Genomic DNA, 25,303 nt, shown 5'->3' with positions numbered 1-25,303 from the left:
TTAATAAATAAAGATACAGATCTGACCATTTTAGTAACAAGTTTTTTTTTTAAATCACTAAGATCAGAGTTTTAGATATCTACAACACTCCAAAAAAATTCTGTTAGAATCTTTTTCTTTCTTACTTTGGGATACACAGGCTTAATGCTTGCTCCATCACAGACTTCTTGAGTGAGCTCAGATAAGTCCATAAAGGTACATCTACACTACAGGTGGAGGTCTAAGTTACAGTTCAAGGAGACATACACACACTACCTTTAGCTGAGTTAATGTGTTGAGGGTAGGTTTGCACTGCAGTTAAAAACTCGCTGCAATAAGGTGTAGAGCACACACACCTCCTGGTAGCAATTAGGGAAGCTGAAGTTGCACCCAAGTGTCTGAGTGTAATACTGAGCTGGTTCCAATTTTTAGTATTTTTTCTTTCAGGGAGCAGGAAAGGACTCTTTTCTAAAACAAACCTGTCTCATCCCAAACTGTCAACATTGTCAAAATGGTTCCTCTTGTGTAAAAAATGTCATGTATTTTCACAAACTCAAACTTCAAAACCTTTTATAACTAGTTAGCACCAGTTTTTGGAGGCGCTTTTTGTAAAGGAAAAATTTCACTAACTTTTTCGGGGAGTGGGAAGAAATAGAAGAGACGTAGGACATTTTGAAAAAGGGGGAAAATAAAATTGGGTCCATTTGGCACACTTTAAAATGAAAATGAATTCATACTTTGTTTTTCCCCTCTGAAAATAGGTCATCATATTTCCGCCAGTTCTGGTAACACAAGGGAAAATCATGAGTTATGCTCTTGTTGACAATTCCCATCAGAGCCTTTAGCTTTGTTTTTTAGATCTAGATCCAGATATACACAGGTATTTGGGCACCCGAAGATGCAGATACATGCCTAACCTGCTTTGCACTCCAGAAAACCCAGATGTCTCACTCCCATTAAAAGGCAAATGAAAATAAACGCAATTTCCATTAGACACCTGTCTCTTTAGGTGTTTCTTAATCTAAGCCAGGGATGGGCAAAAGGGCCTCTGCGGGCCAAATCCGGCCAGCCAAGCAAGTTGATCGGGCCTGCAAAGGCCCTACCACTCCCCCATCCCCAGGCCAATTAGGGCCTGGGAGCAGGGGAGCGCACGCAACTTCGTCCTGCCCCTGCAAGGAGCACACGGTATCTCAAAGTGCTACAAGGAGCACGGCGCGGGGGCAGGGAGAAGGAAGCTTCACACAGGTTCCCCACCCCAGCCCCTGATTGGCCTGGGGGGGAGGGGAGGGAGAACATGCAAAGCCTCCTCCCGCCCTGTAAGGAGCACATGGCACTCTGAAGTGCAGTGTGCGCCTCGCAGGGCATGGGTAGGGCGGGAGGAGGCTTTGCGCTCCCCTGCCCTCAGGCCAAACAGGGCCTGGGGACAGGGGAGCTGTGTGAAGCCTCCTTCACCCTGCCCCGGCCCTGTGAGGAGTGTGCGGCACTTCAAAGTGCCACATGTTCCTCGCAGGGCAGGAGGAGGCATATTGCACTCCCCCACCCCTAGGCCATGATTGGCCTGGGGGTGGGGGGAGCATGGGAAGCCTCTTCCTGCTCTGCCAGGGGAATGGGTGCCTAGTGGGACGGGGGGGAGAGAAGGGGGCAAAGGGGCTTCCCCATCCCCCAGACCAATCAGTCTGGGGGTGGGTTAGCCCAGAAGCATCCTGGCTCCCTCCCTTCCGATTTAGGCTCCACCCTTTCCGAATGCCAGGGGGCACTTCAAAAATTTTTGAAGTGGCCCCTGGCCCAAAATTATTTCCCACCCGTGATCTAAGCCATTAACACATCCTTATCTTGCTGCTCCCCTTCAAGTATGGAGCAGCTCCATTTAGCAGCTGCTTGACAGCGTCCTGGCCCTGCCAATCAGCTGAATGCTCTGCCTGCACAGGCCAAATGTGAGGCTAAAGTGGCAGTGCAGGCTCCCTGATGTGCAGGGTAGGTGGGAAGGGCAGGACTGAGTTCCCACCCACATGCCAATGAAAATCAGCTCCTGTGCAACTGATGGCACGTGCCATCGGTTGCCAACCCCTGGTATAGGAGCATTCCAGCCAGTTTTCTTCTCTGTCATGCCAGCAGGAGAGAGATGTGTGACATAAGAGTGAATTGTCAACTCAACAGAAACACAGGATCACCATTACACTGAAGTATTCTTCCCCATGCCACTTTATCTGGTTTTATGTCAAATGATGCCCGAAGTGCAGTGCACAAGGGCCTTACCATGCTGGCAGCTCTGAACCTTTAAGTTAACATGACAAGCTGTCTGTCACATTCAGCTACTCTCAAAATGTTTCTATTTGTATTCATGACACTACAATAATGCTGATTAAGTGTGATATTAAAACCATATAAGCAGCGTCAAGACCATGATACTTTTTATAACTTTTCTGCTTACAGAAGAAATGGATTACAGTTTTATTTCAAAATAATCACAAACAGAAAAAAGGGAATATCTGTTAATTTTGTTTCTGTATCCCAATGATTGACAGCTAAACGCACTAATGATTTTTTGCGATGATTGGGATTTGTAGATTTAATATAGTATATATAAAATCATTTTTATTCACCTTTAGTGTACTATTACAGAACTGATGAATTCTCAGCTGGCAATCACTACTAATATAGGGCAGCAACTAAACAGAGGAAAAAAAACCATGAGCATATCTAGGGTGAGCTACAAGACATGACATTTTAACCTTCTAGAAATAGTGACCAATTTAAGAACTTCCCTATCTAGTACAGGTGATTGCCACAGACACTTGTCAAAAAGGTGTAAAGTATACTTAATCAATTTCCAAAAATCTAATCAAATATGCTTCAAGTTCAGTTGAAACCTGACAAAATACTTACTCTAAAAGAACACTATGTTGTTTTCAGGCATTACATTTCTGCATACTGAGGAAGCTAATAAAATAGGGTTTCAAACAACAGTTTATGAATCACTTGGTAGCTTGTGATAAAGTAGCTGGTCACATGGTGCAAGCTCTCCTTGTTTGCAGCTAAAAAACTCACTAAAAAACACTGGTAAAGTATTAATTTTCCTCATAAGCAATGGCCATGGGGATACTGTGCAATTTTAAGTGTGACATAAAAGGACTGTCCAGGGGCTAGGTCATGGGCTTAGAATGGGTGACACCCAGATTCAGTTCCCTGCTCTGCTATGGACTTCCTGTGTGATCCTGGGCAAATCACTAAGCCCCTCTCTGCCACAGTTCCCCACCTTTAAAATGGGGATAAATAATGCTTCCCTAACTCTCGGAGTGTTGTAAGATTAAATACATTTAAAAGGTTGTGAAATGCTTCAAGATCTACTTATAAAAAGCACTATAATAAATAAGCATTATTAATAATCCGCATAATTCAGAAGGAAAGGGAAACTGCAGTAAGGGAGGTTTGGGCTGGACATTACGAAAAACTTCCTGTCAGGGCAGTTAAACACTGGAATAAATTGTCTAGGGAGGTTGTGAAATCTCCATCACTGGTGATATTTAAGAGCAAGTTGATAAGGGCAGGGGACTGGATTCGATGACCTCTCAAAGTCCCTTCCAGTTCTTGGATTCTATGATAGACTACATGAAAATATCTTTGTTAATATGCGGTTCATGCTATAAAAAACACATTTGAGATTTTCTGGAACAGTGGTTGTGTGTCTCAAGGCCTAATGAATATTTCGTAGATGTAGAAGACAAAAAGAAATCAGAGTATGAAATTACCTCAACAGCAGATCAGTGGTCAAATGGAGGCAATTAAGATTTTGTTTGTTGAAATTCTATGGCCTAAGCAGAAAGGAAGACTAGAAGATCCCTTCTAGCTGGAAATGTCTTAAGCTTTGTCTATACTACCAATTGAAGGACAAAACTTTTTTCCTTCACAGATACTTAAAAAAGGGCACCATCCTCACCACCACCCCGTTTTGCCCTGACAAGTGGCAATGTCCTGTCACTTAAAAGCTGTAAAGTGTAGACTAAGCCTGAAGGTCAGGGGAGAAATTTGATTTAAGATACGCAACTCCAGCCACAAGCATCGCCTAGCTGGAGTAGACGTACCTTAAATCTAATTTCTGTGCTGGCCCCACTGCAGGAGGTCGACAGGAGAAACTCTCCCAACAATTTCCCCTTACTCCTCCATCTGCATTTGATTTAGTGGGCCTTTACTGGGCCTGCTAAATCGAAGCCCAGAAGATCAAGCTCTGGTGCATCAATTACCAGGTAAGTACAGAAAGTCCTAAGAAAATGGTTGGACCACATCTTTACATTTAAGAAACAGTAGTCCAAAGGCTTTTTGTTGGGGAAAAAAAGAGCTATACTGAGAGAGGAATATAAGAATGGACTATCAACACACATTAAGATCGAAACTAGCACAAAGAAAGGCAAACATGCGTCTTTCTGGTCAAACAAAATGACATGAAGAGAGAGACTGGAGAGGAAAAAAAGAATATGAACTACATCTGCCAATTTTATTTTGATAATTTATTCAAGTCACCAATCTACAACAGGAAAAACATGTCATCCAAAGTGGCCAAACAAGGGAATATGGGAACAAAGCACTCCCTTATGCAGCTGCAACATATTCCTGGCATAAAAGCGAAGTAGCAGATTATTTCCCCTCCACAGCAAGAGAAGGCATTTTTCACTCAGCTACAATTCCTTCCCTGATTTGTTCCTGACGACCCTGGTCAAAATAAGAATCTTGTCTAGTGTTTACATGTTCTCTCTCTCTATTCCTTAACAAAGGAATATTTAGAAGAGCTGAATATGCAGTTTATGTAGAAAAAAAATTAGAAAAGCTGGATATGCCAGATCAAGTGAATCTGAGGGTGTTGAGAGTTGGCTGATGTGACTTCAGTGCCATTGGCCATTATTTCTAAAAACTTTTGGGGATTGAGGGTCTCCCAGACAATTGGGAAAGGGCAAATGTAGTGAACATCTTCAAAAACGGAAAGGAAGAGGACCTGGGGAATTAGAGACAGGTCAACCTAACCTCAGTCCCTGGAAAAATCATGGAGCAAGTCCTCAAGAAATTAATTTTGAAACAGTTGGAGGAGAGAAAGGTGATCAGGAACTGTCAACATGCATGCCCCAAGGGCAAGTCATGCCTTACCAACCTGATTACTACAGCCCTGCACAGATACACAATTTTGTATCCACATCAACAAATATCAATCAAGGATTTCCACATCCACGGATGCGGATACCCGTGGATATAAAGCAGATATCTATGGATTTGACAGGCTCTATTGATTACCTTCTATGATGACACAACTAGTTCTGTGGATACGGTAAAAGTGGTGGGTGTGACATACCTTGACTTTTCCAACGCTTTTGATATCATCTCCCATAGAACAATGAAAAGCCCTGTGACACCTTATAGACTAACAGATTTATTGGAGCATAAGCTTTCGTGGGCAAAGACCCACTTCGTCAGATGCATGTAGTGGAAATTCCAGAGGCAGGTATAAATATACAGGCATAAGAAAAGAGTTCCAGTCAAGAGTAATCTCTAGCCTTACTCTTGACTGGAACTCTTTTCTTATGCCTGTATATTTATACCTGCCTCTGGAATTTCCACTACATGCATCTGACGAAGTGGGTCTATGCCCACAAAAGCTTATGCTTCAATAAATCTGTTAGTCTATAAGGTGTCACAGGACTTTTCGTTGTTCTTGCAGATTCAGACTAATATGGCTATTCCTCTGATACTTGTTTCCCATAGTATTCTTGCCAGCAAGTTAAAGAAGTATGGCTTGGATTAATGTACTATAAGATGGATAGAAAGTAGAGATGTAAAATCCCATTTAAAAAGGTTAACCAAATAAATGTTACGTTTAACTGGTTAACCAGGACCTATGGACAGGGAGGAGGAAAAGGGGGGAGATTAAAGCCCAGCTGTGTCTGACTCCATCAGGAAGAGTTTAAGCCTCAAGTCCTTTTCTTCTTTAGTTCTGGGATAAAAACCCACTTGTTTGTTTGATGTCCTTTGTCCAAGAACTTAAAGCAAGATTCGAGAGGATCTTCCAAGGGTATAAAGTTCTGACAAGAAGCACATGGCTTGAAACCTTGGGACCAAGGCATGCCCCAGCCCCCAAGACAGGGAGGACCACATTCCTCCCCACTATCTAATGATAATACTAAATAAACACTAACAATAAAACTCTATTTACACTGATGATGATGGGTGATCACTTGTTGCTGAATATGATCATCTTCCATGAGAGATGTTGATCCTCAGGTGACTTATAAGGCTGATTTTTGAACCACAAGTTCTATTACACAGAGGACAGATGATTCTAGCCTCCTCTAGCAGGAGGCTGTTGACCATGACTAGAAGCCAGTCTCCCTTTTCTCCTGTATCTCTTCTCCTCCTTCTCAGATTTTTTGGTAGGCAAATTCAAAATGCAGGAGGCCACTGTGTAGGACTTCTCTCCATTTTAAGCAATCCTTGGCGAGTGTAGGCAAATTCAAAATGCAGGGGTCCCCGTGTAATAAAGTTTGGGAACCCCTGATCTATATAACTTAAATACTTAATTATTCACATAAGTCTACTGGAACATCAAAACTTAAATATGCAGCTATAACATAAGGGGACATATATAACTGAGAAGAAAGGAATTATTTTTACTCAAAATCAAAATAATTAAAGTTACAGTGCTTAATCTGTTTATCATGTTAAGTTTACAAAACTTTGTTTTAAATAAAATAAAATATGAATATATGTCCAAAACAAAAGGTTTCAGCATTCTGTTTATTTATGGCAGGAGGGGGGAACCTTTTTTGGGTTGGGGTCACTGATCCACAGGAAAAAAAAAATCAGTTTGGGGCCACACAAAAGTGAAAGACAAAAAACCTCAAAATCACCCTCTCAACCCTCACCAATGTAGCCCCCAAAAGAGATACCTCACTCCCATATCCAGCACCACAGCAGCAGGGCAGGGAGAAACAGGGAGGACTGAGGTTCACGGCTTCCCACAGGCCAGATTAACTCTTTTGGGGTTCTGGGGCTAGTAGATTTTGAGAGCCTCCCTAGATGGCCAAAACTGATGGGCGGGGACAAAACTGAGGGGGATCAGTGTGTGGGAGAGGGCTGTCAGGGAGTGGCATAGGGATGGTGGTTAGGGTGGGAGAGTCTGAATGGGAGATAAGATGCTGGAGCAGGCTGGAGCAGGCTGGGAGTGGGAGGGGGAGGTTCTGGCTAGGAGAGAGGGTGCAAGTGTGGGTTGGTGGTAAGGTGTTTGGTCACGAGGAAGGGTGCAGGAGGCAAGGGAAGGCGCAGAAGCAAGCTGGGAATTAGATGTCTGGCCAGGAGGAACGGTGCTGGAGAAAGCTGGGAAAGTGGGGGCTCAACAAGGGGAGAGGATGTGAAGGGGATAATGGTGTGCTTACCTGGCTTCACGCTCCCCAGCTGCTCTCAGACACCACCCCCACTGCTGCCACTGACTGCAATTCTGGCCAATGGGAGCAGCGGGGAAAACTTTCAGGCAGTACATTTGTTCACTGTCGTTTCTCCAGTTAGGGGGAAGGGGAACAGCAGTGCACGGAGCTTCCTGCTCCAACCTCACTTGCAGGCTGTGGGGCTAGCACACCAGTGCAAGCTCCTCACTACAGGGAAGAGGAGGAGGCTGAGTCTCAAGCCACGGCCCACCTGTACAGCAGCCATTAGTGGACCACCACTAAGGATCTGCGGACTGCAATTTGAGAATCACTGCCTTAGTGTTGGGCTTCTTATTTATGATGATCAACAGTGACACCACACTAAAATTCTAGAATGGTCAGCTGAGAATAGTGAAAAGATGCACTTAGACCACAGTCAGCAAATATGTAGGTTACATATACACAGAACTAATTTTAAGTAATTTTCTTTGGTTTCAATTCTTAAGAACTAATTAAAACAATTGTTAAACTTACCTAAATGTAGCAATGTAAACTGGGCTGCCAATTCCTTTGCATCTTCTAATGTTGTGCAGAGTTTGTCTGGCATAAAATAACTCTGGGATCCATTTGCAATAGTAGGAATAACTATTTTGTATACCAAGAGTACTTTACCATCCTGACTTGTTGTTGAATATAAATAATATTCTGGTGGTGCCCAGTTGTTTTTGTTGCAGTAATAATCCAAATGCATTACTGCAGAACTGAAATGATTGGATTTTAAAGAATACATGCTAATTGGAGTAAGCTTTGTGCCTGGAAAAAACGGGTAAGTACACCTTTCAATTTCAGGGGGGCTTGGACTCTGCTGACCATTAAGGCGAATTGAAAGATTTGCTGATTTTCCTAATGATTTTTGATGGCCATCTTCCTTGTTAGCAAAAACTAGAAGATTTTCAGAATTAGGACTAATTTGACCATTCAGATGCTGTCTCCAAGTGCTTTCTTTGTTTACAGGTTTTGCCAGTGTTACCTCAATACTAGCACCATCAATACATTTTCCATTCATAATTGACATGGCTGCAACTGCATCCTCTCGGTTGAAAAAATGAACAAAAGCATAGTCTCTCAGTTTCTTTACACGTTCAACTGCTCCTGGCTTGAATTTGTTAAATTCAGCCTTAATTGCATCCTCTGTAGTAGAGATCATTAAGTTTCTTACATACAACACTTTAACTCTCTGCATTGTTTCTTCATCAACTTCTTTCTCTGGGTCTGCCCAATCTACTTGAATAGTATGTCCCCATAGTTGGAATGTTCCTAGAACAAAGAAGTGTTAGACTTAAGTAAAATGCATCATGCTGAAAAAAGATAGCTAAGTGATAAGTATTATTCAAACAATTCCAGAAACCAAAACAGCAAAACAAAACTGTTACTTTTAGTACTAATTCTGAAACAAACAACTATTAAATGTTTTATTTGCATTCACTTAGCTAAACAAAGTCATAGCTAGAAAATTAAGCTTTGTAAAAAAAATTCTATAGCAAAATGTATGTTTAAATAAGTACTGTCTGCTTCAGCCACAACCAGTACCAGTTTTGCTAAAGATGATTGTTTTTGTGAAATCTGTTTAATTTCAAGCAGTTAAAAAATTACTAGTTGGTGACAATGTACTTTTAAAATAGTCACACTTTTGGGGGAAGGACAATATGCAATGTGTGTTAATTCATTTTCTCCACATATATTAAAAGAAATTTAGTTAAGGTGATAAAGCATGTTATATTTTTATCAAGATGAAATCTGAGTGCTCTACATTTTTTCTTACATGTGGTGAGTGTGCCTTACTATTCCTTCTATTTATTTTCAAGGGCTTAGATGAAGTCAATGCTTCTTGTCTGCTACCAATAATAGATTTTGGGTGAAGCCAATAAGGGCTCATCTAGACTATGCTAAAATGTCAAAAGAGGATATGCAAATTCCTATGAATCTCACTTTCGAAAGCAGAACTTTCAAAAGTGAAAGTAATCTGGAGGCTTTTTTTGGCAACCCCCCCCCCTTTTTCAAAAAGCCACGTAAATCTCATTTTTTGAGGTAGAGCGGCTTTTCAAAAAAAAGGGGGGGGAGGCTGCTGAAAAAAAAGTGTCTTGACTATTTTCACTTTTGAAAGCTCTGCGTTTGAAAGTGAGATCGGAAGAAGATATGCAAATTCCTCTTTGCATATCCTCTTTCCATACTTTAGCATAGTCTAGATGAGCCCTAAGAGTTCTATCAACCATTTCAATGGAGCCAGGATTTCATGCCCTGTCTTTTGGTGGTATTCGGTTTTTTGCCTTTGTTTCTCCAACTCTGCTTCCCCTGATCCCATCTCTCCTTTTCCTTCCAACTCTTCTTTTGCTCTCTCTGCCTTACTTAATTCCAGTGTATTCATCCCTTCCCCTGTCTCTGTAATTAGTGGCCTCAATTAAAAAAATAATCCTATTCAGGATAACTACATGTGTACCAATCCTATTGAAATCAACTGAGTAAGATAAAAGGTAGTGTAAGTACAGATCTAAAAGTAGCTATCTATTATAAATGCTTTAGTTTTTAAATTTCACATTTAATAATACAATTAAAACCTTACCTGGGATTAGTTTTCTTCTAGCCATAGCGGCAGCCCTGTGAGATTCATATTCTACAAAGGCAAAGCCACGATTTTTAGTTTTGTCAGTAGCACTTGGATAAACAATAACATCAACCACTCCTTCTGTAACTTTCTTCATTTCATCCAAGATTTCTTCCTTCTTTTTCTCTTTTGGAATAGCTCCTATAAATAACCTGCAGTTGTCTAAGCTTACACAGACACCAATAAATTTTCCTGGACGAATTTCATAATTATTAAGGATCCTGATCGCCAGCTGGGCTTCTTCTTTGGTTGTGTACATCACAAAAGCATATCCTCGATTCTCGCCACTAAATTCCATCATCAGCCTGAATTCATAAATCTTCCCAGCTCTCTCAAAAACAGGAACTAATTCATCTTCATACATATCACGAGGAATCTTTCCCACAAAAACTTCACAGCCACGAGGTGGGGGAGGACCTTCCCAACCTTAAAAAATTGTCCAGCAACAAGTAAGTATGAAACCATAACCAGAAACTTTCTCAAACAGTATTTTTTCAGATTTGTAAGCACATTTGATTTATTGATAATGCTGTTAGAAAATTATTGTGTTGATTTATGTTATCTTTTCTTGACTCCCTACAGCTCTGAAAACAAGACAACCCCATCCAGCATTTTGGCGCTTTTTTTTTTTTAATAAGAATTTTTACTAATTTACAATAAAGCAATTAGAAGAGCTGCTCCCCCCTGCCCATGTGTAAACATTTAACTGCTGAAAATGTCAAGTGATTGCAGCGGGCTAGCTCCTAGGGTGGTACAAGTGGGGGACTGTTTAGTCCCGGCTCCCACCTCACTGGGCAGCTAACCCTGCTGCAGCTCTGTAGTTTAATTGGATTAGGAGCCAGGCAACAGCCCGGGTCCTATTCCATTTGAACTGCAGAGCCACAGTGGGTGTAGTGACTGCTCTCCTGTATTAACTAATTGAGTAGTTGATGAAAATTCCAACGACTACTCGATTAGCTAATCATCGGCATTTTAACATCCTTAGTGCATACACACAAGTCTCCATTTGAAAGTGATAGTAAAGCTAGGGGTCAGTAACCTACAGCATGTGTGTCGTAAGTGGCACACAAGCCAATTTTCACTGGTACATGAACCTCCCCGCCAGATCCGTAATGCCGACCATAAGGGCATTTCCGATTTTAAAATATGATTTTAAATACTCTCTTCTGATGTCCCATCAAGTAGTGAAATGTCCCGGAAAGCCCCACCGAATATTTCACTATTTGATGGGGACACTGGCTTGAGGGGAAGCAATGACTGAGAAATGGCTCCGTGCACTGACATTGCTGCACCCCATAAGGAACAGACTCCTCCCTTACTCTAGCAGACTGTGTAGGTAACTCCATTGGAGCTTTACCAGTGGGCATCCAAGCTGGCTTCCGGTGTCGCGCATTTTCCAGTCACTCTACCACCCACTACACCACCACCACAGGCAGTGCAGCCCCTTCCCTCTCCCCATGGGACTACCTCTGGCATGTGTGGTGCTGATCTGGGTGCCACCTCCTCCTCCAGGCCACTTGTTGGTACAGCAGCAGCTGCTGCTGCTACCAGAGAAGGGGGGGGAGGGCGAGCCCAAGATAAAACCCGGCAGAGCTGCTCCCAGATCTCTGTGCCCTGGAGCTACTGGTTCAGACCCGGCAAGGGCCACACAGAGGCTGGCTGAGGTGCTGTGGGGCGGGGCACACTCGGGATCAGCAGATGTGCTCCGTGTACTGCCCCACTGGGGGAGCATCAGTGAGCCGGGTCTGGCAGTGAAGGTCGGGGTTTCTTCACACCCCCCCACTGCACTGGGATCCCTGTTGCGTGGAGGGGGGGGCGGGCTCTGTCCCCCTTCCCATTCTGCTGAGGGAACAGCAGTGTGCTGTCCTGAGGCTTTCCCCACTGCATGGGGGCACAAAGCCAGGTAAGTGTCCCCCCTCATGCCCAGACCCCCACACTCCAATCCCTCTCACTCACTTCTCTCCCCCCACCAAGACCCCACATCCCCAGCTTGCTCTGACACCCTCCCTCCTGACCCTACTCCCACCCTACTTCTGCATCCTACCTCCCACCCAGACCTCACAATCTCTTCCCCTTCTTGCAACCTCTTCCCCTCTGCCCAGATCCTACACCCCTTACCTATCCTACACATTGGCAGCCCTGTCCAGCACACTGAACCCCTCATTTTTGTCCCCATCCCAGAAACTAAGGGGTCCATAAAATCAATTAACTCTGGCACCTCAGAAAAGTAAATCTGGCCTATGGGAAGCCCTGTACCTTCCCCTCACCCCGTGGGGCTGGAAAGCCAAAGGAGTGAGGTGTTTCAGTTATGGGCCACATCAGTAAGGGTTGGGGGGTTTTGCAGAGTTTTTTTTCCCCCCTTCTCACTTGTGTTGTCCCCAAGTGATTTTTCTGTGCATCAGTGGCCACCAACTCCCAAAAAAGTTTGCCACATCTGCCATAAAGAAAGAAAACATTGAAACCTTTAACATTGGACATAAATTAATATTTTACTTTATTTAAAATTAAGTTTGATAAACTAACATGAGAAAGTTAACATGCTGAATCTGTTTAATAATTTAAATTAAATCATTCTCCCTAGCTGCGGCTGGTTCTGAAAATATTATCACTGTACCCAGCCTGCCCCTGCCCTTCCCCTTGGCATACAGATCTGTAAATATAAATGAATAAATTAAATCTTGGCACACCACTTCTGAAAGGTTGCCGATCTCTGGTTTAAGCTCAAACTTGCTAGCCTATTAAGGTGTTGGGGGAAGGAGAACTGAAGCGCAAGTACTGCTGATGCTTGACCTAGTAATGCAATAGGGTCTCAGGTCCAGCTTTTTAAAGGTATTTAGGAATTACTAAGCTCGGCATTTGCAGCATCTAAATACCCTTACAGTAAATACCTCAGCTATTCTACAGAGCGACACATACACTTTAGGTTGCTCAAGTGATCTTTTTCAGCATAACTGCTCTCATTTTAGCTCAGTTAACTCAAGAAAAGTTAGCTAGCTATCTACCTATGAATTAACACTGAAGTAGAATTAAGCCCAAAACTACCGAGACTTGCAAAAGTGACCTGCAATGGCTTTGGAGCATATAAATGCAGTTCATGTAATTTTATGAATAAAATCATTTGTGCTTAATATTTAATTATTTTATTCAGCATAAAAATAATTTTAAGTCTCAGTGAAATTCATAGAGCTTATCTTGAATTATCCAAATGGAATATTACAATCAGAAATTCTGTATTCATAACTTCAAAAGTGTGAAATATCAATTCAAAATGGCTGTAAATCTCAAGGTGACTTAAAGCTCCAATTCAATTTGAGGAAAACTGATTCAAAATTAAAATCATATGTGTAAAACTGACCGTGCCGTGCATGGTACCCAGAATGCTAAGTGTAATCTTAAACAAAAAAACGGTTATTAAAATAACATGTATTAACTCCAAAAAAGCAAGACAAACTATTCACAGCCCTGAACTGCCAGCAAACGTAATATACTCATTGATTTTTCCAGGCCAGAACAAAAAGAAAATTATAAAATAAATAACTCCATTATTGTTATATTACATAAGGCAATAAAGCACTCAATTCAAGAAATTATACAAGTTAAAGTGTCTTTTTCCATGTTACCTCAGTCACACTGCACATATATGTTAGTATATAGGCAGCTCTTACCTTGAGCTAAATTTGGGGGGTTTTAAAATATTTTTATGGTCTAATATGTGAACAAAAACACTGTGCGTTGTTTCTGCCTACCCAATAAGGTTTATAGCACAATGAGAAGCAAGAGAATTAAAGTCTTACTGGGTATGCTAGAAGTTTAATATAAGAGTGAATACCCAAAGACTGCTTTAACTCCTATCTCTAAACAAGGTCAAGCAAAAATTCAGGAGAGGCAAGATAAAAGGTGATCTTGGCTGAAACATAACCTGACCTCTTACTAGGGATGTTAGTTAGCACATAATTGAATATTAGTGTAACTGCATCAAATTTTGGCAGTTACACAACTATTTGATAGTCCCCAAGGGCAAGGCTGGCAGCCAGTGCAATCGCAGCCCAACTCTCAGGCAGCTCCCTGCCACCACGCGCTGCTGCCTCTCTATCAGAGGCAACAGCACGGGGTGGCTGGTGGAAGCCAGTCTGCAAGGAGAGCTGGTTTTAAAAACTGGCTTCCTGCGCAGACTAGCTCCCACCTGCCACCCTGTACTGTTGCTTCCCTGTCCCCAAAGCTGCTGCCTCTGATAGGTAATGTAGGCAAGGGAAGGCTTTAAGCCAGGTCCCCCCAGCACCATCTCCTGCCTGCCCTCTCCACTGCTGCCTCTGTAGGAGGCCATGTTCATGGAGCTGGCATGTGCAGAGATCTGCTTAAAAACTGGCTCCCTGCGCATATCAGCTCCCCCCCCCCCCCCCCGTGCTGCTGTCTCTATCAGACAGGGGACAGGTAGATCCCATGTCCATGTGCAGCCAGCTTTCAATCAGCTCCCCACAGCATTGGCTCCCACTCCTCCCCCCCCATCTTGCTGCCTCTGATACAGAGACAGCAAGGGAGAGTGCAGAAATGCATGTAGTTGACAAGATTAACCAATAAACCCAGGCTTATCCGTTAATCATGTAGTTGTCTACACACTGACATCCCTGCTTCTTATCCCTCTCATGGGATACAAAGTAGAGTGGTACTGAAGCCCCCAAACTCAAAACCCTCCAATACAGAATAAAACCATAAAATGTTGGGGTGAGACAAGGGGTGTTCACGATAGTATAATTAAGCTTCCTAAGGAGGAAGAGGAAGTGGGAATAAAGGGGTCAGGTTAGGCTCTATGGTATACAGAGCAACAGATATAGTTAATCACAATAAACATCACACTGCCCACACTTACAATTTCTGATAATCTGGTTTCTGTCTGCATGATAAGAACCACAAGGGGTGAAGGGAAAGCCCTTAACCATGAGTGGAGAGTAATGTAGGGAAGGGAAGGAATTGGGCCTGAGGTTTGGCAGCCCAGCTCCCCGGAAGCCAGGAAGGGCTGCAGCCTTGGCCCTCCAGGTGGCTGGGGAGGACAAGGCTTGAGGGCTGGTACTGGGAGGGGCTTAGCTGAGAGGGGAGGTTGTTGAAGAGGAGTGGTCTCACAGGAAAAGTGTGGCTTTAGGTGGAAGGGGCACGGCATGGGCTTACTTTACCCAGCAGGGCAATACAATGTATTTTCAATTCTTTGTTTTCTTTGCTGTCAATTTCAATGGCATGCTGGATGCAAATAAAGGCAGAACTTCACCTTATACTTTTATCATTTCAAACAAATGCTCACCTGGTGGAGGACCACCAAATTTTCTTTGTCCATTTTCTTGAACCATGCTGTAGCCAGTCTTTTCCATCAAAGCTAGTAAGGCAGCCTCATTTTGAGTACCAGTTCGAACTTTGCTGCATCCATTTGTTACATCTGTACTTTCATCATGCATATTTGCAATATCTTCAACAAAACATTAGAATAAAATTTCACAATACAGAATTCCAAAGTTACTCATATACAATAGCTACCAAAAGCCAGAAAAACACCACCATAAGTTATTTTAACTTCTACCTCATGAAAAGGCCTTATGTCAGGAATAATACGCTAAGGGATCTAATTTATTCATAGAATCATAGAGCTGGAAGAGACCTCAGGAAGACATCAAGTCCATCCCCCTGCCCAAAGCTGGCCCAATCCAAACTAAGTCAACCTAGCTAGGGCTTTGTCAAGTCGAGACTTAAAAACCTCTACAGATGGAGATTCCACCACCTCCCTAGGTAATCCATTCCAATACTTCCCCACCCTCCTAGTGAAACTGTTTTTCCTAATATCTAACCTAGACCTCCCCCACTGTAACTTGAGACCATTGATCCATGTTCTGCCATCCGTCACTACTGAGAACAGCCTTTCTCCATCCTCTTTGGAACCTCCCTTCAGGAAGTTGAAGGCTGCTATCAAATCCCCCCTCACTCTTCTCTTCTGCGGACTAAACAAACCAAATCCTTCAACCTCTCCTCATAGGTCATGTGCTCCAGCTCCCTAATCATTTTGGTTGCCCTCTGCTGGTCCCTCTCCAATTCATCCACATCCTTTCTATAGTGGGGGGCCCAGAACTGGACACAATACTCCAGATGTGGCCTCACCTTATTCAGCTAAAGCCCAATTAAAATACAAGTAAATATTCACCCCAGAGAGTCTTAAGACTCAAGTAGCAGTTTATACATTCCCACCTGGATACACAATTCCTCTTAAGGATGTTAAATATCGGTTAATTTACATCGACTACTCGACTAGTCAATAGGCACTTCCGCACTGCTCCTTTGAAATGCAGAAGCCTCGCTGGGGCTCTTGTACATTTCCAAGGAGGAATGCAGAACTCCACCTGCAGCCCAGGGCCAGCAGGAAGTCCCGCTGACTCCAGATTGTACACAGGTGTGCCAGTTTTGAAATGTACAAGACTCCCCTGCAGGGGCTCTTGTGCATTTCAAATGGGAAGCGCTCTCATGGAGCCTGGGTTCACCAGGGAATTCAGAGTCTCTGCTGACCCCGGGCTCCATGTTGAGCTGTCGATTTGAAATGCCATGCAGAGCCCGGGACCAGCTGAGGTCTCCCCAGCTGACCACAGGTTCCGCGCAGCATTTCCCCAGAATCCGGGGCCAGCTGGGAATTCCGCAGTTGATCCCAGGCTCCGCGCGGTGCTGCCACTTTGAAACACCGAAGTGGCGTTCAAAGGGGCAGCACAGCTCAGATGATCCCGGGCTCAGCTGTGTGGCACTGCCGCTTTGAAGTACCCCCTCTCCCTCCCTTTTGCTGCCTCTCTCTGATAAGAGGCAGCGGGGGAGGGGGGGGCGCGTAAATTGACTAGTTGACTGACTATCCAATAAGCATTTGCTTATCGGATAGTCAACTAGTCCTTAACATCCTTATTCCCTCTCCAACAGATTTCTCAGTTCAAGACCTTTCCTGGAATAAGGACTCATGCCACTACTAAGAGTCAGGATCTGCAGAGATCCGTCCATTAAAGCTCTTCTCTAGGGCAGCATATATAGTTCATATAAGGCTGAGTTTCCTCCTACTGTTTGGCAGTTCCCTATCCCTCAGAAAAGCTCCCAGGCCCTTGCTTTGGTGAGCTCTCCTGCACCACTCTTCTGGACACTCCTGTCCTCAGAGGACTCCTGTTTCTAGAAACCGCCTCAACTCTGACAACCCTTTTATCAGTCTCATTAGCTAATTAGTTACCAACCCACCCTCTCAGGATTTAATTATTTCCAGGCAGATCTGAGTTAGGACCCTTACTGGAGCCTGTCACAAATTACACCATGACACTGATGTGTGACAGTTTATGTGCAGAAGTGTAATGAAGCTCCATGTATGCACATATGCATGAATTAAAGAATTATCTTTTTGGTAATACCATCCTGGATTGCAAACAGCCTTACTTATATTCTTCATTAAAAGCTATTAAAAGAGACTTAGCTCACAACCAGGTGGTATTTCTTGAGGCCTGGAAACTAGAAAGAAGGTTCTTAGGGTATATCTACACTGCAGGACAAAGCTGAATTAAGATAACGTTAATTGAGTACCTGAAGTCGAGGTACCTTAACTTGGCTTTCAGCACTATCTAAACTGCAGGAAGTTGAAGGAACAACACTCTTCCTTCAACTTCCCTTACTCCTTGTGAAATCAGGGTTACCGACATCAAGCGGAGTGCCCCTCTCACTTCGAATTAGCGTTCTTAACTATATCTTCGATCTTCCTTTGCAGTGTAGACATACCCTAAGAGGCAATAGTGAGGTACAGCCTGACTGGAGTTAGAAAAGCCTCTGTTAAATCTAAGGATATATTTTGCTGCCTCCAAACATTAATTACTACTCACTTTCTTCAAAAGTAACCTACTTGCGTTCTTAGTAAGGAAAAAAAATCAACGAAGTTTGAAAAAAGTGTGGTTAGTATCTATCATTATAAATATTTCAAGTCAGCATGTCATGGCATAACCTTAACTCAGTTTAGATGAGGGATGTAAAATCCCATTTAATTAGTTAATCAGTTAAACATTAAGTTAACTAATTCAACAGTTAAATGGGTTAACTGATTAAACGTTAGATGCTGGTCCTGCTTGGTGGGCCCCCAAACTTGTCAGCGGGCCCCAGAAAGCCCTAGGCCGCTGGTTGAGAATCACTGAACTAAAAGACTTTGGTTTCTCCACAGTGTTTCAAAACATGCTCAATTCCAACTGATCTTTAAAGAAAAGTTCGAGTTGAATTTAACAATTAAGACTTAAAAACACTCATATGACCTTCTTTAAACTTCTAAGTCAAGTTTGAAAATTTCACTACTATAAATTTAATGTCAGCAATGTTTAAAATGAGCAAACCAGTAGAGCGATAAACTATGCTTGCACAAGTGAATAAACATAGTAAACCTGTGGACATGCTTAATATCCAATTTTAAAAGTCTAAGTCAAAAATATTTTAAGCAAATAAAACCACTCCAAGCAAAACTATTAAATAAAATAAATTAGATCTTTATTATTCCTCATAATTTCAGGAATGCATTTTGTATGAAGATTTTTTTCAGGAACAGTATTTTTTTAAATCAAAATAAAAAACAACAGAAAAGAGAATTACTTCAAACACCACTAACATTAAGAGCATCATTTCCAAAGTAGCCTCCACTTGTAAGTATGTGTACAAACTTGCATATCTACATTTTTCAACATTGCGCAGGCAAATGTTAGGCTCACATAAAGATAGGTACGTTATTTTGCATGACTGCAACTGGCCACACGGAGTGAGTTAGGACTTGTCTGTACTGAAAATGTACAGTGGCATAGCTCCATCTATAGGCATCTGCCCCCTGACATAATTAAGCCAACCTAACCCTCACAGTGTGGATGGTGCCAGGTTTACTGAAGAATTTTTCCATCAGTTTAAGTACACTACTGCTTCCCAAGGCAGCAGATTATTTACAGTGAGGGGAGAAACCAGCCATAGCGGTAGCAAGTGGCTGCGCGCTGACGCTTTTTAAGTGTAGACACTGCCGCCTGGGTTACTTTTATCTTGGTGGGCAGTGTGCAGGCCACGTGTACCCAGAAGGAAGAGCGATCACTCAGAAGCGCCCACCTGCCTTGGCAATCACAGGTCTCAGCTGCTGGCAGGACACCACAGGGACCGATTAGATTTTCCTCTTCTCCACTCAGTCCAACAGGCTGGCAGGAAGGGGCTTAGGGATCTGTAGAAACAACCGAGCACATCAAGACCTATGTGGGGGGGAGGGGACACGCTGTATTTGATGCGAGGGGGGTCGCGGCCGGCAAGCCATGGGCGCTGGGGGCACGGTGCTATACTAGGCTGTTAGAAGGGAGCAGGAGGGGCAGGTGTGGGGTGGGAGCGGGTCCCGGGGGTGAAAGATGGCAGGGGAGAGGGTCTCTAGGAGCTGCCTTAGAGGCACTGAAGCAACAGTCACATCCACAGCCCTTCCCCGTCCCTCCCGCTTCTACCCAGGGACTTCCGGACACGCAGCCGCGCTGGGCCGCCCGTCAGCAGCCGCTCAGAGACTTCGGGCTGAAGTTCCCCGGCCCCACCCGACGAGGTGGGACCGTTACGCGGAACGTTGAACAGCCCCTCCCCGCCAGAGTCTCACCGCCAACGGCGACTCTCGGGGCTGGGGAAGGGGAAATGGCAGCGCGAGCACTTCGCGCCTCACGCGCGCGCGTTATACCGCTCCACCACCCCGACAACCGACTTTCCTATTCCGCGGCGCGAGGCGCCCTCTGTCGCCTGCGCGCCACCAATGAGCAGTCGCCGGGGCAGGCACCTAACAGCAATTGACGGGAAACGGCAACCAATCAGAACGCGTGCAGAGCCGAGCAGGCGGGGAAAGCGCTTAAACCCCTTCGAAGCTGAGGGCGGGAGGGTGTGCAGCCAATTAGCTGGAGGGTATGAAGGAGCCAATGGGAGAGGTGCTACCTTATGAGAGTGGCGTTGAAAAGGGGCTGGGGGCCACTTCTTACCTTTGCGCTGACAAAAGTTCCAGCCAGGCTGGAGCCCCAGCGCCACACGTGAATCCCGGCCCCAGGGCTGCAAATCCCCTGACACCTCCGCTCCAGCCAAGCAGAGGCGGGCGCCTCCGCATGTTGCTTTTGGTCACGTGGCTTCACTCTTTGCTAATCTAGTGCAGCAGCTCTGGGGATGGGCGTGGAGTGTTGGAGAAATGTGATTTCTCCAAAGGTCAGACCATTGCGGAGGGGAAATGTCACAGTGATGGTTTTGATGGTTGTCACATCTTAATCCGGATTTAGCCAGCCCGGCAAAACGAGAGCACATATATAGCGAATGTAAAGTCACCTGAAGCAAAATTGCAGACACATTTACCAACCTCCCTCCCCCGCCCTTTTTATGTAACCTCATTAGTACCAGTTAATAACCACCACAATTACAAAATCGGTACATCATAGGAGACAGAAATTTAAAATTATTGTATCTCTGCATTATATTCAACTAGAAGCTTTGCTTGGATCCTTAATTCTTGGTTTTTGGAAAATAAAATGAAAACGTTTATGCTTCATTGAAATCATTGCTCTCGGGGTGGGGCTGGAGAAGAGGGGTCAGGTATTCAGACTGCTCCAGGGAGAGGACAACCTCAGCCCTCTTGCACTGCAGTGGCTTAGGGCCAGATGAGAAGTGCCTTTCCATGACTGCTGTAGCTCCAGTGGACACAGCTGGGAGAGCAGTACATGTCCCCAGTCTGGGGCAGGTCCAGTTTGGTTTGCCCCCTGCACTCCCCAACTAGGCTGTGTCTAGACTGGCAAGTTTTTTCCGCAAAATCAGCTGCTTTTGTGGAAAAACTTGCCTGCTGTCTACACTGGCCGCTTGAATTTCCGCAAGAACACTGACTTCCTACTGTCTGAAATCAGTGCTTCTTACGGAAATACTATGCTGCTCCCATTCGGGCAAAAGTTTTGCGCAAAAGGGCCAGTGTAGACAGCTCAGATTTGTTTTGCGCAAAAAAGCTCCGATCGCAAAAATGGCGATCGGGGCTCTTTTGCGGAAAAGCGCGTCTAGATTGGCACGGATGCTTTTCCGCAAAAAGTGCTTGTGCGGAAAAGTGTCCGTGCCAATCTAGACGCTCTTTTCCACAAATGCTTTTAACGGAAAACTTTTCCGTTAAAAGCATTTGCAGAAAATCATGCCAGTCTAGACGTAGCCCTAGAGTGAGGGATGCAACAATCTGTGTGCTGTCCCTATCCTTCCTGATGAAGAGGAATAGCCAGCAATGTTCTCCCTGTTTGATTGGGGGGGGAGCCCCTGCCCTCCCTAAAGGACACTTGTGGGGTGGGGGACTCGGGCTGTGAATCAGAGAAATCATAATTCTAGTCCTTCTCCAGGAAGCCACTGCGGAATTCTTCTCTGCAGTAAATACTTCAGTACTTTGTCTAATTTTAAATATTAAATTACAATTGGAATGTGCAAATCTGTACACAACTCTCAGATCAGAGGCATATAGAACAAAAGTAGAATATTGCATAGACCATTCCATTTATTCCCTTGGGTATACAACAATATCTGAGAGATTTTTGCACATTCATCTTATTTCTTAATTTCAATTGTGAATATGATTTTCTGTCAGCTATTTTATCTAACCATGGCACATAATTTTAGTCTATCTTGACTGGTTGGAATGTCAGCAAGTATCGTCACATGTTTTCCTAGAGTAGACTATTATTATAGTTGCATGGAAACATAAGGATTTTTGTTAGACTATATTTTACTGTGGAACTGGAAAAGCTGATAGATAGCATTTCTACCCTCTGACAGGTTTGATGTGACGGTAGTGCAAATAATTAACAAGAAACAGACATCTTTTGAAATTTAATCAAAGGTCTCTACAGAACCTAGACATTATTATGTAATCTATATACAGTAATTGTAAATCTAATTATGGTAAACTGTCTAGAAAAACTTTTCAGTTCAGTCCATCAATGCATTTTATTTTAGTTTCCATTTCATCAACTAGTTGCAAGAGCCTATTTAGAGGACTCCTCCTATGTAAAATTACAGTGCCTCCAGGGTCTTTCTTTTTCAGGAGTGACATTTACTCCTGTACAGTTTACTTCTTTAAAAGAGTGATTTTTTTCATTGTGAGCTATGTAATTATGTTACAATTGAAGGAATTGTTAGAAGAAAACATGTTATAGAACTTTCTTTCCTCTCTTGTTATGATTACCTGTTATCAGAGCAAGGAATATTTCTGGAGAATTAATTTGTACATATATAGATATATATACAGTAAATGTTAAACATAGATCTTGGAGAAAAATCCAGACTTAGTTACACAAGTATCAATTCAGAGTAATTTCAATGAAGTAAGTGTAATTACTGCACATTTATGCCAATGTAGTTGAGTGCATAATTTGCCTCTTTAACTTTTTTTATTCCAGTGGCAAGAATAATTTTAAAAAGAAAAATGTACATAAACAGATATATACAATTTGTATGTATGTGTTTGTGCTATTCTCCACACTTCAGTGTTCAAATATTTATCAGTATGGTAGACATTTACCACCTTGCATATTGGCTTGTGAGTACAGCACCTGTTGGTTACTGCCACCTAATGTATGTGCCTCTGTGACGGGGCAGCAAAGCCCCGCACTGAAAGACAGGGGCTTTACGCAGAGAAGCCGCGGAGCAGATACCGGCTGTGCACCGGCTGCTCCCAAGCCACGGCTCAGCAGAAACGCCGCAGCTCAGCTGAGCAGGGACGCCGCGGCTCAGCTGAGCGGAGGCACGGCTTGGCGGGGCAGCTCCGTGGATCAGCTGAGCAAAGACGCGGCTCAGCTGGGCGGCCGCCCAGCCGCCGCCAGATAGGTGCGGGGGCCAGCCTGGACGGGCCGAAAGGCCAATCAATGGCCCCAACCGGGGAGAGGGGTGGGACAACCACCGGGGGGGCCGACCCGCCGGGAGGATCAAATACCGCCGGGCAACGCAAGCACAGGGGGGAGAGCAGCAGGACGGAGAGACGCGGCTCGCCTGGAAGGACCGTGACAACCCCCGCTCTGTTGCCCCGCTGAGACGCACCGCCGCTGGGGGTAAGGACCACCGAGGGGAGAAAAGGAAGTGGCCCAGGGCAGGGCGGTGAGGTAGCCCGTGGGCTGATGCGTTTAGGGGCACACCCCCGTCAGCCGGACCATGACTGGTAGTCAGTCGGAGTCCTTAGGGCCCTGGGCCGGGGCCCGTGAGTGAAGGCGGGCCCGGGCCCCCCTTTTCCCCCCTCCTCTTGGGAGAACGTGCCGGAGGAGGAGCACTCGACGCCGGACGGCTAGAGGACTGCACTTACGGGGCACCGGGCGTCCCAAGACGGGGACGACTCGGATCGATATAGACGTGGCGGACGCCTATCCTCCCCTCCCCCTTTCTCCCGGATAGGAAGGGGAGAGGCAAGACCGTCACAGCCTCCAAAATATATTGTCCTTGTGGCCTTCTGGCAATCAGTGAGAAAAATTACTATTTCTTGATGGTGTAGCTCATGGAAATAAGGATGCTGACTGGAAGAATTAGGGAGACATGGGGGAAAAGGAAAAGGATAATGATATGAAACAGAAATGAAAGTCAAAAAATAGAAGGGAAAAAAGGGAGAATTTTCTTTAGCTACTTTATCTCAGTTATTTCACATCTTTGTAGAAGTTATTAGATTCCATGGGTGCTGTATATGCACCTTCAGAAAAAGCTTCCTCCTAATATTGTACAGGTTGAACCTCTTGAATCCAGCACTCTTAGGACCTGACCAGTTCTGAATGAGAGAATTTTCTGGACGAGTGGAGGTCAATATTGTCTAGCAGCATGAACAACACTTCCACTGCTTACTGAGCTGTAAGAGGACATTTAGGGATAAATTAGAGCTAAATAACAGCACAGAACACTGAGAGCCAGGACTGGTAGCTGTAAACAAATGTTATGGAACCATGGGAAACTTGGCCACACCCATGAAAAGTGGACATCCAGCTAACTAAAATCATTCCGGACAACGGATGTTTCTGGACCAGAGAGTTCTGGACTAAAGAGATTCAACCTGTACTAACTTGTCTTAACAATCATTGTGGAGGAATCACTAAGGGACAGAAGGCAGTTCAGTCTCTATTACTATTTAGTTTGAGACCTCTCTGCTAAGATTCTCAGCAAGGATTTCAAGTAGTGCTACTTGTGCTGGAAATACTGTAACATGATTACATTCTCCGGGAACTAGATGAGATTACCAACTCATTGCAGAGAAACCAAATAAAGCCATCAGCTAAAAATAACTTTTGTCACATCTGCTCCGACCTGGATTTTAACTAAAATCTTGTTGGAGGTTAAAGATTTTATATCATATTACATGCTGCGGAGTTCAATCATCCTTCCATAAAAAACATTAAGTAGAACAATGAGGTGGATACATTAAGTGGAATTTAAACTTTCATGTAAATGGAAATAACCCAAAATTCAAGGCCTTGATAATGGTTTAGAAAATGGCAAACATTTAAACCAATATTAATTTTATAAACTATTAGGGCGGTACTCCTTGCAGTCACAAGGAGTAAGGAAAGTTGACAGGAGTGTTTCTCCCATCAACCTTCGGAGGTGTGGGGACAGCGCCAAAAATCGGCTTAAGGTACATCGACTACAGCTACCTTATTTACGTAGCTGGAATTGTGTACCTTAAGTTGACCTTTCAGCTTTTATATAAATATGCCTTTAGAAAGTGTTGTGATATTTAATCTCTCAGTATTCTGAGCTCCATCTTACTTCTTTTAGCCCATCGATTTGTCCAAGTTACATCATTCCAGCTGCTATTGGCTGCTAATTAACCATCAAATGCTGAAGCCCAGACAACTCAGAGTGGAGATGCCAATGATTGTTAAGCCACTCATGACACTTCCCTGCAGTTATTTATATCTTTTTTGTTTAGAAAACTTAGGCTGTGTCTAGACTACATCCCTCTTTTGACAGAGGGATGTAAATTAGACACTTCAAAACTGCAAATGAAGCGGGGATTTAAATATCCCATGTTTCATTTGCATGATTGTGTAATGGCGCTCTTTTGAAAAAGCACCATTTCAAAAGTAAAGCCATGGTCTAGACACGGTTCTGTCGAAAATGGCAGGCTTTTTCAAAAGATCCTGTATTTATTTTAGAAACTAGTAGGGCAGTACTCCTTGCAGTCACAAGGAGTAAGGAAAGTTGACAGGAGCGTTTCTACCATCAACCTTTGGAGCTGTGGGGACAGTGC

General features: G+C 43.9%; 1 protein-coding gene and 1 long non-coding RNA gene across 5 annotated transcripts in view; one reads left to right on the top strand and one right to left on the bottom strand.

Moving 5' to 3' along the window:
• Positions 1–19,936, bottom strand: part of RBM46 (RNA binding motif protein 46) — a 41,259-nt gene extending 21,323 nt beyond the window's left edge. For 2 of the 4 annotated variants that reach the window (XR_012904170.1, XR_012904171.1), the window contains exons 1-4: positions 19,162–19,936; positions 15,338–15,499; positions 10,003–10,470; positions 7,917–8,699 (exon numbers count right to left, since the gene is read on the bottom strand). Coding sequence is in view for 2 of the 4 variants with exons in the window: in XM_075930098.1 (XP_075786213.1) it covers positions 2,632–2,648; positions 7,917–8,699; positions 10,003–10,470; positions 15,338–15,488 (1,419 nt within the window). In the remaining 2 variants the exon portion in view is untranslated. Of the gene's footprint in view, positions 1–2,582; positions 2,649–7,916; positions 8,700–10,002; positions 10,471–15,337; positions 15,500–19,161 lie in introns of all 4 variants that reach the window. The other 2 variants (XM_075930098.1, XM_075930099.1) reach the window with 2 other exon arrangements.
• LOC142829605 (uncharacterized) lies at positions 8,088–10,884 on the top strand. Its single transcript, XR_012904174.1, has 3 exons — positions 8,088–8,208; positions 10,183–10,493; positions 10,627–10,884. It is a non-coding gene; the product is annotated as an uncharacterized LOC142829605 (long non-coding RNA).
• Positions 19,937–25,303: the final 5,367 nt, after the last annotated feature.

Source organism: Pelodiscus sinensis, chromosome 5 (genome assembly GCF_049634645.1).
Source record: "Pelodiscus sinensis isolate JC-2024 chromosome 5, ASM4963464v1, whole genome shotgun sequence".
Classification (NCBI taxonomy): domain Eukaryota; kingdom Metazoa; phylum Chordata; order Testudines; family Trionychidae; genus Pelodiscus; species Pelodiscus sinensis.
Note: the sequence above shows the minus strand (reverse complement) of the source record. Positions and strands in the feature narration are given on the sequence as shown.